The sequence below is a fragment of the Protopterus annectens genome, chromosome 3.part1, assembly GCF_019279795.1.
Source record: "Protopterus annectens isolate FY-2018-M chromosome 3.part1, PAN1.0, whole genome shotgun sequence".
Classification (NCBI taxonomy): Eukaryota; Metazoa; Chordata; order Ceratodontiformes; family Protopteridae; genus Protopterus; species Protopterus annectens.
The window spans coordinates 575,431,219-575,444,723 of NC_056732.1; the positions used below are offsets into that span (position 1 = coordinate 575,431,219).

At 39.6% G+C, this 13,505-nt stretch overlaps 1 protein-coding gene across 1 annotated transcript in view; it reads right to left on the reverse strand.

Moving 5' to 3' along the window:
- TBC1D5 (TBC1 domain family member 5) overlaps window positions 1-13,505 on the reverse strand; it is a 1,986,766-nt gene that overhangs the window by 537,411 nt on the left and 1,435,850 nt on the right. The window contains exon 13 of the mRNA XM_044066237.1: window positions 5,457-5,713. Coding sequence (XP_043922172.1) covers window positions 5,457-5,713 — 257 coding nt within the window. The remainder of the gene's footprint in view (window positions 1-5,456; window positions 5,714-13,505) is intronic.

A 13,505-nucleotide genomic window follows, 5' to 3' on the forward strand; every position in this document is an offset into this window, starting at 1 on the left:
AAAGGTGGTAAGACTTTTTCCCAACTTGTTTATGTACCACATAACAGTGGTGTTTTCCATAAAGGCCCTGAGATGACCTGGAGACCAGAAGTAATGCAGAGAATGAAGAGCCAGTATCAACATTTTCATTTCCTTGACATCACTATGCTTTTCCATCTCCTGAGGAGACCAGACATCCTGAACCCTGATGCTAATGGAACAAGCCCTGTAGGCTAGTTCTGCAGCATCTGTAAACAGAACCTGAGTAGGGGAGATACCAGAAAAGGAAGACCTGGATTTAACTGGTTGATCCACCAAAAAATTCTCCCTAAACAAGGGAATACAGAATTCAAAGTCCAGTGGATGGCAATGCTGAAGCCAAATTTTCTTCAGATACCACTGGACCTTCTTCAGATGGAGTCTGGCAAAGGGAACCATAAGGACAGAAGATGACATGAACTCCAGAACCATAGAAAGTGTCTTGCTGATGTCTCTTGCAAAAGAAGAAGGGACTGAAAAGAAACCCATCAAATACATGACCTTGGGAGGAGGAAGAAAAGCCGTCATGGTAAGAGTTTGAATCCTGTAATCCAAGAAAACCTGGTGTTGACAAGGCATCAGAACAGATGCTTTAGATTTAGAGTGAAGTCTACTCTGCAAAGGAGAAGCATTATGATTTTTAAGTCCTGCAGAAGAGCCTTCTGAAAAGGAGTTTGAATAAGAAGGTGATCCATGTAAGGAAAAATCCAAATTTTATGAAGTCTGCGAAAGGCTATGACCAAGTATAGGCATTTGTTAAATACCACTGGAGCTGTAGAAATCCAAATGGCAAGGCACAGAATTGATAATGTAAGGAAGGTGTACAGAACCATTAAAAATTCCTGAAGAGAGGGAGACTAGGAATATGGAGACAGGCAATTTTGGGGTCCAGAGAAACCAGAAAGGACTGAAGCAGAATCACATTGGAGAGAGACTGGAGAGTCAGCATTCTGAAAGAGGAAACTTTCAGAAAAGTGTTGAGAAAGGAGTGGTGTAGAATGAGCCTCCAAAAACCCTCCTTCCCAGGAATCAAAAACATCCTGGAGTAGAAATGCTTGCCCCTCTGGCAATAAGGCACTGGCTGAACACTACCTTGAGCCAACAAATCCTGAAGCAAAGGTGGAAAATGAGGCAACTGGCAAAGAGGAGGCTGAAAAATGCCTGAAAAGGGAGGGTGGGACTTCCACACCATGTAATAGCCATTGTGAATTAACCCATTTGTCTTCTGTGATATCTTACCAAATAGGAAAGGACAAAAACAACGTTTGAGAAAGAGGAATCTGGACATGCAGGAGGAGGACAATCAGATGGAAGCAGGCTTGTCCTGAAAGGAAGACTTCTGTCTCCAACAGCCATGACTTGGTTTTTCAGAAAAAAAATTAGATGGCATTTCACTCTTTAAAAGTTGTTTTAGATATTTACGCAGAAACGGACATGCTATATTTATTTTACATTTGTTTATCAGGATGGTCCGACTGGGCTAGTACCTAGTAGCCCATTTTCAGCGGAGGCCCAGGGAGAAAAGCTCCAATGACAATTATAGCAACACAGACATAACAGTTTAGAACAGTAATTACTAAAAGATAGTAAGAACAGTAATTATAATAAATACAGTAAAAACATCTTAAGAGTTACCAAAATATTAATACAAGCAGAGCATAGTAGGTTAGGTTTATAATAGATGCAGATACAATGTGTAGTGATTTTACTGTAATACCTACTGTTAGGGGAGAGATAAGCTTGACTATAAACAGAGTAAATATGAGATGCCAGGTGGCCAGAAGGTAGAGAAAGTTAGTAGGAGGTTAGAGTGAAAAAATGTGGACTAACGAGGGGAGAAGAACGTAACCAGGGGTGATACAGGAACAGAGACATTTGTTGTTTAGGTGTTCTTTAAAGAGGAGTTTAAATTTGGAAATAGTAGGGAGAGGGACAGTTCCTATATTTAAAAATATGTAAAAGAAAAAACTGTAAGGTCTTGCATGACCTTCCCATTGTCTTGTAACCCTTTACAGATATCTTCATCAGCAGAGCCACACAGATCCTGGATATCCAGAGGAGAATCTAATAATTTCACCTTTACCTCGTCTAGCAGGGATTGAAGCCTAAGCCAGAAAAGCCTTCTAATGACTGACCCTGAAGCAGCCACCCTACATGAAGGATCAGCAGCATCACATCTACACTTAATTGAATGTCCAGCTACTTGTTGAGGCAAAACTAAGAAAAGAGCAAGCGGAAGTTTTATTACCAGACTCAGGCATGTGAGCTAATACAACCCCCAGTTTTTAAAGAAAGGAAAGCACATATCTGGTCATGTGTGCATGAAAATGTATTGCTCTAAAGGCCAAGGTAGCAGAAGTATAGACCTTCTTGCTACATCTGTCCATGGCTCTGCTAAACATGTCAACTGGCAAAAGTTTCAAAGAAGCAAGCACCTTAATGGCTTTGTAAATCAAGAGGGGAAATAACAGATGGGTCTGATGAGAGATTCTTATACAGAAAGGTTTGAGCCTTAGGAACTTTACAGAATACGTATGTCTTTTTAGGATCTGGAGGCTAAGGCTCAGTGGCTTGAGAAGCAGATATGAAGGTATCTAATGTAGCCTCAAGAACAGCAGGCACTGCAAAGGTTTTGGAACAGTTCATCTGGAGGAGATCATAGTATCTCATTTGAACCTCACACATCTGAGAGCTTTCCCGTTTAAAATATTCCATCATTTTCAGAATAGTATCCCCAAAAGAAAATGATTCCACTGGAGAATCAAGGGAAACAGTATCCTCCTCATCACAGCACAAAGCAAGAGATGAATGAATCTGAGAAGAATAAGTTAAGGATTCCACTCCACAATCTACATCATCATCATAGGTTTCTCTAGTCACTTTTGAGGGAGTAGAAGTAGGAGGAATCCATACAGGGGAAGGAAATGACAGTTTGAAAGAAGTAAGGGATTTCAAAAGGCCTTTGGAGAAATCTTACCATTCCTTTTGAGGGTCTTTAGCAAAAGCATTAACATGCCTTGTCTTCTGTTTCTTTTTAACAGGGATGTCACCTTTCTGGATGACATCTACCTATAATAAAACAAGCTATGAGAAAAAGGAAGATTCCCCATTGGAGTACTTATCCGTCCTAGGCTTGATGAACTGGGATAGACATACTATTTTCACACTGAATTCAAAATGCTGTGTTTGGACTAGCAGCAATGTAGTTCTGAGGGTTTTACACACCTTCACTTATGTACTTAATACTTCGGACACAGGACATACATTTGACGTGTAGTGCATGGAAGGGTCCAGGCTTTGATATGCTGGCTAGATGTATGGCTGGCTACCTTTACCAGGACATCCCTATAATACGGAATACTGCAACAGTGATTAAAAGGAAGGGCATCTGACATGTACAAACAATAGGATTTCAAAGATATGCAGACGTCTCAAATGTCTCTATTTTGGAAGAACATTCCTATTTTCAAGTCTAATTTAGGATATCCATATTTTTGTTGGTATGTCCTTATTTTCAGGCATGATTTATCCCTTCACACAATTTTCTGAACTCCACTCAGCACGTGATTTATGAAGCTATCTAGTACACAGAAAACCACACTACATGATCAAAATACTAGTGGCAGCAATAACTTAAAGAAAGAGGACACACTTCTTACAAGTCTCTTCTTCTAAAAGAAAAAAAAATGCCTTGTGAGGTAGAATTTTACAACGTAGTTCATTAAAGTCTGCAGATTTTACACTGTCTCTTGATCATGTGTTTATATTTTCCATCCCTTTTGTTACACACTGTTTTCTAAACATTTCTAAATGTTTCTGAGTAGTATTCCACACTTCTACTGGAAGCAGGAAGACATGATCAAGTTGATGTTCAAATGTAATACTAATTAGATATCTAGATTTCAGCTGGATGTTCCTGTTTTCAATGTCTGTAGGTTGAGAGGTATGAAGATACGCTACTGAATCAATACATTTTCTGTTTAAAAGTTTACAGTTTATAAAGGAAGGGGTTAGAAAGTTGGAAATTCAGTGATAAATTCTAGCTGGTGCACTATGTTTTACTACCCCGTGAAGGAAATACAATTAGCAATGAGTCCCAACTTGTTCTGAACCCACTCCCATTTCTTATCTCTAATGTGATATCTATCCAGAAATTTCTGAACCATGCACACCGTTTTAGCTACTGTTGCTGTTTATCTTGGAGTATGGAGTACTTACTAAAGCATTTCAATCACTTAGTTTTAATTTGTTTGGACTTGCATTTTAAGTTAGAGTAGACAAGTTAACGAACTTCCAGTCTACATAAGCAAATATAATTAAACTGGGTAAAATGGGAAAAAAGGTTAAGCACCTAAATGCCTTGAAGGCACCCCAACAGTAACTCATGACATTCCCTCAGCAATTCAGATCGGAGAAAAATAATGTATATTTACTGTCCTGTTGACAATGATTAAAAAAAAAAAAAAAAAAAACAAAACTTACTAGCATAGACAAATGAAGCCCTATCTGTACACCAGGCAACCATGGTTTTATTAGCATCCCGGTAAATGGAGAACAGACAAAGGGGGAGGGTAAGGAATGAAGGGACTATGTCTACTTTCTTTTCTCAGGGGACAGGGCTGAGGGATAAATGCTGGGGAAGAGTGTAGCTACCATGCTGCTGGGGATGAGAGTGACAGAAAATTGCAGAGTGGGCAGCAGAGATGATATGATAAGCTATTGGGGAGGTGAAGCTTGGCATCACAGTACCCCACAGCAAACTCTCAGAGGGACAGACAGTTGTATTACTACAGAGGTGGGACATTCACCTCTGTGGTCTGGAAAAAACCTGAGAGAGACAGCCTGGAACTCATGGAAGGTTAGAGCCTAAAATCCTTTCAGTCCACAGGATGATGGTCTCTCCCCAGTTCATCTGACTTGCCCCTGGCACCCACAAGGCAATGAATAAACAAATTGGTTGACCAGGAGGAGAACTGATGGTTAGTGAAAAAGGCACACAAAAAAACATGATGAGAAAACCTTTTGTTTAACCTGTCAGGCTATGTGCGCAGTCTTCAGTACATAGAAAAACATAAATGATATCAAATGCAAATTGTCTCACTATATCAGTCAATACCAGTTACAAATGTACTGCGGTATTAGTCATAAACAATCATTATAGATATTTCTACAAAATGCCTAGAATAGAGAAAAGTACTTGGAACTCTAGTAAACCCTTTCTGTGAAACTAGGAGAAACTGCAGTATCATATAGGACAGTGTTAAAGGAATATGACAAAACTTCTGTGTTGACAAGAGACAGACAAAAAATTAAAAACTCTGCATTATCAAAGTGCACCTGCAAGTAAATTCTATATTATCATAATCCCTTAATGGAAAGGAGCAATTAGCAAATAAAAGAGTACCTGCACATCTTTGATATATAGTGTCGTAACATACCTTGGCCAAGCTGCACTGGCATACTTTCAGATTTGAACATGCGTTGTTGCTGGTCCTGATGCAGATTTTGGTCTAGTTGTGGGTAGGTATCTACTGTAGGTCTTACATTCACCAAAGGAGGAGTACTGCTCATGAAGCTATTGGCACTGGTCACAACTGGAGGGCTGCTGCCACCTCCTGCAATAAGCTTCCGACCCAAAGTCAGCAGGCTACTCGACACCTTGTTAACATTTATAGGTGGGACTTTGGTACTGGCACTTAGAAAAATGAAAGAAAAAAGAATATTTGAGAATGAAACATCAGAATACAGCCACACCTTTGTTCTATTAATCAAAGCATCATGGAAAATATACACATACATTCTCATAAAATAATTCAGACTTATTTACGTCAAATTAAAAGTTCATTATAAGAAAGTGTCTGAAAGTGTGCAGACCTTCCTTTGTAGAATCATATGTACAGAGCTGAAGTTTCACCCAGGAGGAAAATATTCAGTGCTTTAAAGCCATTAGTACTACGAAAAGATCAATAAATAAAAAAGGAGGAAGAAAATCCTTTATGAAATGCCTGGAGAAAAAGGTTAGATTATTAATAATCAGAGGAAGAGGGTTAAACTAATGGGCTGCAAGCTCAGTCTTAGTCCTCTTTTTAAACAACATAAAATATTCAACAAGCCAATTGTTACAAGTCTCAAATGTGTAAGCATACATAAAGATACAACAGATAAATATGGCACAAATCATAACCACTAACAATTATACAGAGATGCAACATGGTATTTTCTACAGCTGTGTGGGTCTCCTTGGCATAACGGATCTCCAAATGAGAGATCCCAGTAGTAATATACAAAACCTAATCTTTTATTCACCATCAGTTGTGATCCAGCCAGATTTCCCAGTAGATGTGGGAATCCTGGCATAACCCAATGGAGCAGCTCAAGAGTTCATTGTAAGTTCAAGGCTACTGAGTCTTGTAACTATTACGCCTTGCCAATTCCCACCCTAGAGTGTACCTCTGCTTTAAAAATGGGATAGGCCCATCAAGCCTGGAGTGAATTTTTGACTATCCATCCAATTAGCCAGGTCCTATTTGGAGGAAGACAGTGTATTGTGCCACTTTACCTGCAAGGGGCATCTATTTCAGAGGTGAGACATGCTGAGTAATGAAACTCTCTGTCCACCTTCTTTTATTGATCTGATGAAAGAGGTTTAGTTAGCATGTTCTGGTACTTGTGGGACTGTTTGATTTGTGAAGATATAACAGATCATGGACTATTGGGTCCCTGATTGCTCATAAGGCAAGGCAAGGGACAGGCCTCCTCTGAGGAGACCACATGCCAAAGAAAAGAGAGTGCTTCTACAGCCTTTTCTGGTAGCTTAAGGATTTTTACCCTCTGATCCTGTTTGCTAAGAACCTCTGGAACTGTTCCAACTGTCTGATATTTCTGGTGAGGTACATCCCAAAGTGGGGCACTGTATTTTATAATTGGTATGATCAGTGCTAAATAACATCTTTAGATCGAGATGATACTCCCTCAGTGATTAGCTGCACCAAATAGATGGATTTCCTGACAACCATTGCTACATGGAGATCAAAAGAAAGGGAATTATCAACCCAGGTTCCCAGATCTCTATATTTTCATTTTGAAGGGGGTTATTTTCAATGCTAGATGCTGGGAGAGATGGTTTTCTGTCAAATGTGACAATGTTCCATTCTTAGCATTTAAGTGAAGTCTATTTTCAATACACTGCACATTAATAAGTGTAAGTTGCTGCTGGAGGGATTCTGTGTCAATCATGGCTTTGACAATGACTCCTGGTATGCAGTCATCTGCAAACCTGGTTAGCCACTGGTTTTGGTTTCTTATATGTAGGTCAGAGAAGTAAATACTGAGTTAATGTGATTCCTACCACCAAGCCCTACAGGACACCATTGGCAACTTTCATGTTCTTTGATGTTGCTCTTGCCACCCACATCATATGGGTTCTCAGCCTTTTAGCTAATTAGCTATCTTACCATACAGAGGTCTATTTTTAATGCATTTAGTTTATTAATTATGCTAGAATGGGAGATGGTGTTAAATGTCTTGGCCAAATCAAGGTTGGCTCTGTGTACAGTATGGTCTCTTTCAATAGCTTGTGTTACCTTTTCAAAGACGTTTACCAGGTTCATTAGACAGGATCTAACTTTTACAAAACCAAATTGCTACTTGTCTGATGACATTTTTTAATGTCTGTGTTAAATCTGTTACAAAATACTTTTCAGGCTAGTAGACCTGCACTGTCTGGGGTCAGTATTAAGTCACCTTTGTGGAGGGGCATCACCAGTGCTGTATGCCACACTGTAGCTAGGCTCAGGTTAAATAACTTATGGAGAGGTTCCACCAGGGCATGATTACTATTAATTTGCAAACAGTCCAGTATGTTATCTCTTCCCATGGAGGAAGTGTTCTTAGTCTTGGATAGCATTTTCAGTACTGGGGGTGGAGGGTTGAAAGATACGAGTATAGTAGGGGGTTGGATAGTTGCCTCATTAGTGAAATTTGCACTAAATTGATTTGCTAGTATGTTGACAATGTCTACTGGGTTTGAGTAGGCTTAGGTTCATAGGTTCATTGATACTTACATGGGTATTGATCTATGAGGACCTTATGAAGCTTAGTCTTAACATTCTCATAGTAGTCTCTAGCCATTTTATTTTGCATATGAATAACTCGGAGACAGGCCGAACAAGGATATGTTGGGACATTTACATTTTTTCCCTTTTCATAGGTGTGTACTAAGCTAATGACCACTGGGGCCTGTATAAGCCTAGCCATGCAACCCAAATGTATCTCATGGGTTTTTCTGCCTTATTTAGGATATGATTTAACGGCCGTCTCTGTCCATTCTATCAGAGACACAGGTGTCAGACCAGGGATGAATTTCCCATCCACTGGTCCAGGATGCACTTGAATAGGATTAGGGAAGAGCTCTGCTTCTTATGGATGAGAAGCCTATTCCACAGAACGAGGATTCTCTGAAATATGTACCTGTCCCTCCAACATGTCCTATTTAAGTCACATGCAAAGTTTAAATTCTTAGATCTAGTAGTTCTGGGACTGTTCATTTTACTGATATGTAAAGGGTCCATCAAAGCAGGATCCAAGGATGTCTTGTATGCCAGGCATAAATTGCCTCTCAGAAGCATGGAGGTAGCAGAGTATAGAGACAGGGCTTTGAGTTGATCTGCAGAGGACATTGTGTTTTCACCCTGTATTCTTTTTGAGAGGAACCTCTGTGGCTGTTTCAGCTGATCAAGTACATACAGATGGGGTGTTACAGTCAATGACAGGTTTGATGACAGCTAATTACAATGGCACAGTGACTTCCCTGGACCTAGATGCCATGCCCTTATTTATAAGCTGAATAACATAGAATGATTTTCTTACAACCTTAAACACGTTAGACAAAAGCCAGGTTACTATCTGTACAAGTTCCTAAATCCTTGAGTACTGCGACTTCTTTTAGGGATATTTTATGAATGAGGTAATTTCCTTGGGTGGTGTTGACTTAATGAAAATTCACATTACATATTTCTTGGTAATGAGTTTTAAGAAGTGGCTTTGGCACCAGTTATTTGACTGTGTTAGACCTTCCTGTAAGATGCTAGTATCTTGGGTGGATTCTATGATTGCTCCTAGCTTGCAATCATCTGCAAACTTGGTAAGCCCAAGGCCATTGACACTGGCTTTGACTTCTGAAAAATAGATGCCAAGGTGGAGCGGACCCAGCAAAGAGCCCTGGGGGGCTCCAGTGGTGACTGGCCTCTTTGTAGAGGGGGTCTCTCCAATCCTAACTTCCTGCATCCTGTGAGCCAGCTAGCTATCAAGCAAGTTACACAGGGGTTAATGCCTAATTCATCATAAAATTTTTGGATATTTTGTGCACTTGAACTCTTTGAATTCTGATATACTGATTTCAGAGGGGGGTTTAGACAGATTGAGAGGAAAAAAATTATTATCTTATGGTCTTACTTAATTGGAAGGGGAGTTACTAGTGGAGTTGTGCATGATGACTCCAAATTTCTAAGTACCAGGTCACAAATATTTTGTGGCTTCTAGCTTGGCTAATAACAATCAATGACTATGGGGATAGCAAGGGCTATTGCCAGTATGTGAAAGCCTTTGAACAACAGGTGCAGACCATCCCTTGCAAGGCAAGGAGGACTGTCAAGCATCTTGTTCCATGCTGACACATACTGGATCCCACTAGAATGACATCAATTAGTCAATTCTTGAAACCAATCAGCTTTTCTTTGTACAGTGGCAAAATGTGTGGAGAAGGAAAGGATTTTATTCAGCACAAGGGTTGCACTGCAATTGTGACATGTACAGAGAGCTCAGACATGTCTGTCTGCATCTCCTTCAGTGTTTCTCACCCCAAATCATTCACACCATATGCACAACTACCACTTAGTTATATTTGTCTGGTGCAATTGTGAATGGGGAATCTGTGCATCTTACTATGGAGTGACCAGTCACTAAAATAGTTTTGTTTGTGTAGTAGTCTGGTGTATTAAGGCCCTTTGTCTAATAGTAGCTGTTTTTTTAAAGGTGAGATATTATGTGTTGTGATGTTTGATTTTTTTGAGACTTGATCCTTACTGGTCTAGGAGGCTTAGTGAAGGATTTTTCTAGAGAGCATCATCTATAGGTTCATAGGTAATTACTAGACCATCAGTCTGCAGACCATTTTAAGCCTAGCCAAAAAAACACTATTTCCCCTCTAGCCTCAAGGAGGGCAAGAAAAGATAGACAGGGAGAGAACCTGAGACTGCCCATCTAATTATCAAAGTTTTCCTTGAAGGTGTCAAGGTGTACTCTGCATGACATGTAGTGGAAATTTGTTCCAGAGAGGAAGGATATGCTGGGATATGAATCCATCACATCAATGTGTCTTACTTATTTGGTGCTGAAGGTTTATTTCCTTTATCTGAATATTTGATGTACCATTAGTTCTGCAAAGAAATAGGAGATCAGCTAGGGTTCGAGCTTTCATGGCACAAAAGGCTAGACACAGATCTCCATGTAACAGTCTGCAAAAGACTGAGTACTGAGAAAGGGCTGCCAGTCTTTCCTGATAACCAAGACTTTTGAGGCCACTGATCTTTTTAGTCATATGTTTAGATAAAAGCATGCCAAAAGTTGTCTTATATTCAATAATGGGTCTGAAAGATATGAGTAAAGGGGAATTAAGACTTCTCTAGATCTAGTGGAGATGCCTTTGGAAATCAGATGGGACAGATAAAAGGCTTTTTGAACTACTAAGGAGATGTGATGGTCAAAGAGGGATTATTTCAGACATGCATTTGGAACATTTCTCCCCAGGCCTCCTTTGAAAATTGCCTTCATTCCAAGTCAGACTTTCCCAGTAAACAAATGTTAAAATAAATAATCAACAGCAGTACCCAGATCCCTTAAAACAGTGTCTGTTTGGAGGGGTACATCTCCTATATGGTAAGTTAAACTGTTTTATTTACCAAAATGAACTATGCTACATTTTTTACATTTAATTTGAGACTATTGTCCTTGCTTCAACTGCTAATGTGGTCTAAGCCATGTTAGAGCAATTGTGAGTCAGTTGAAGATTATACACCACCCAATTTACAGTCATCTGCACACTTAGTTAACCTTAGGCCCTAAGTGCTGGCCTTAAAGACCGAGAAACATATGCCCAATAGAAAAGGGCCCAAAACTGAGCTCTGTGGTACACCACTGGTAACTGTTTTGCTTTCATTTGGCACCTACTACTCTAAACACATGGGTTCTGTCAGACAACCAGTTAGCTATCCATTGCACAATATCAAGATTTATATTCAAATTTAAAACTCTGTCAGTAATGCTTGCGTGGGGAATAGTGACAAAGGCCTTGGTCGGGTCTAGATATGCTGTATGCACTGCATAACCACTTTCCATTGCTTCAGTTACTTTTTAAATAAATTAATTAGATTAAAGAGGTAGGACTTTCCTTTGATAAACCCAAAGTGATGACGGACAAGGGTTGACAGATTTTCAATGATTAATGAAGTCTGAGATAATGCACACCATAGCTACACAAGGAAGTTAGTGAGACTAATGAGTCTATAGTTGGACTACCCTTGTGTAATGGCATTACAATAGCTGTTTTCCAGACTTCAGGAATGTAACCACTGGAGAGGCTTAGATTAAAGAATTTAAGAAGGGGTACAGAAAGGCTATATTTGGCACTGATAATCAGGCAACCTGGTATGATGTCATGGCCCATGAATGAAGTATTCTAGGTTTTTGAGGGAGCTGACAGAATTTGTTCCATTGTAATTACAGGGTGTGTCTAGGACTGTGGAACCTGTGGGATAGCTATAATCCTGGGTGGAATTAAATTTGCACTAAATTTGTTAGCTGAGATATTAGCTATTTCCCTTGGGTCAGAAAGTGAAGTGCTACTGTGGCCTAACTCCAAACGCTGTTGGGTCTTAGTTCTTAACTTCCTGACATATGAAATTATATTATGCATCAGGGTTGGGTGCACAGTATGGTGTGCTAGTGCGACAATCATAATCTGTATTTTATTGTGAGAGTGATACCTCCATTTCTCTTAAATATTTCACCTCTCACAAACAGTTATTTCTGCTAATAAAAATTCATCATCTGTGAGCTTGAGGCAGTTGCTACCGTGTTTAGGATACCTAATAGTATGAGACTGGCAACAGAGAGGCTAAAAGTAGGCTGACCTTCAATTTTTTCCAGTGTGAAGTAAAATATGTTTTGATTTACACAGCTTAAATATAAAGAAATATTTACAGTTTACTGAGATACTTAATGGTTAAGGGGTTGATAGAGAAGTTAGGTATGAATGTCTATTTAAGTAAATTTGCACCTTGCTAAATACCACCAAAGCTGCATCCCCTTATTTCCAGGAGGGCAAAACATATCAGGCCTGGGATGAACTTGCAAGAACCCATCCTCCTAACAGAATTAGCCTCAAAGTAGAAAAGGATGTCACTGTGCTCAACATTCAGGAACAACTTTTCAGAGATGGCACAACCGCTAAGTAATGAATTTGTTCTTCCAACAGGTTTTATTTATATGTTGGTGGAGGTCCAAATCCTTTGTTCAGGTATTTGCATAGCCCTTCATCCTGTAAAGGCATCACAGATCCATTAGGGTTGAGTCTTTGATGCCACACGATGCCAGGTACAGATCTCTATACAAAAATCTACAACATACAGCGTACAGAGGCAAGACTTCTTGACTGTTTTGGTATCTAATGGCTTTTAGGCCAATAATCTTTTTTGTCAGGATTGATTAGGACTGTTCCAGCTGTGATATGTACATTCCCAAGGGGCACTGCATTGAATAATTGATCTAATTAGGGCAGAGTACAAAGGGACAATAACATCCTTTGACCTAGATGAGATATCAGACAGAAGTATTTTCTAACCATTCTTTTCACATTCTACAACAAGGTAGTCATAGGTGACAGAATTGTCGTCCTAGATGCCTAGATCCCTGACTACCATTGTCCATGTAGAGGAGGGTACGGGCTATGCTGTAAGATGTAGATGAGGAGTGCAGAATAGTGTGTGTGTGTGTGTGTGTGTGTGTGTGTGTGTGTGTGTTGTATCTTTAAGAAGTGTTTCAAGGTCAGCACATACATATAAATAGGAAGCATGTGACAACTTCAGTGCCATTTTGAGTGTGCAGCAGAGAGTGACCGTGTGTGAGTCTAATAGCTCGTTTGCATATAAGTTTACCTAAGTTAAAGTTATTAAGCCTCAATCCTGATGTGTTTGTACATAATGAAGCTGCTTGAACAGAACCCATGAAGGCTCATCTATTTTATCCAGACTGGACAAGTACCATGGTGTCAGAACCAGGATTCCAGAGACCACTTTCAGAGCTATGAGGTGCAGAGTTAACACTGAAAGTAAACTAAGAGAACTGAGCACAAAAAAGGGCTAGAAATGAACCAAAGGTAATGAAAACTTGCAGGAACAATTTATTTTATAAAAAAGATAAAACGGAGCATT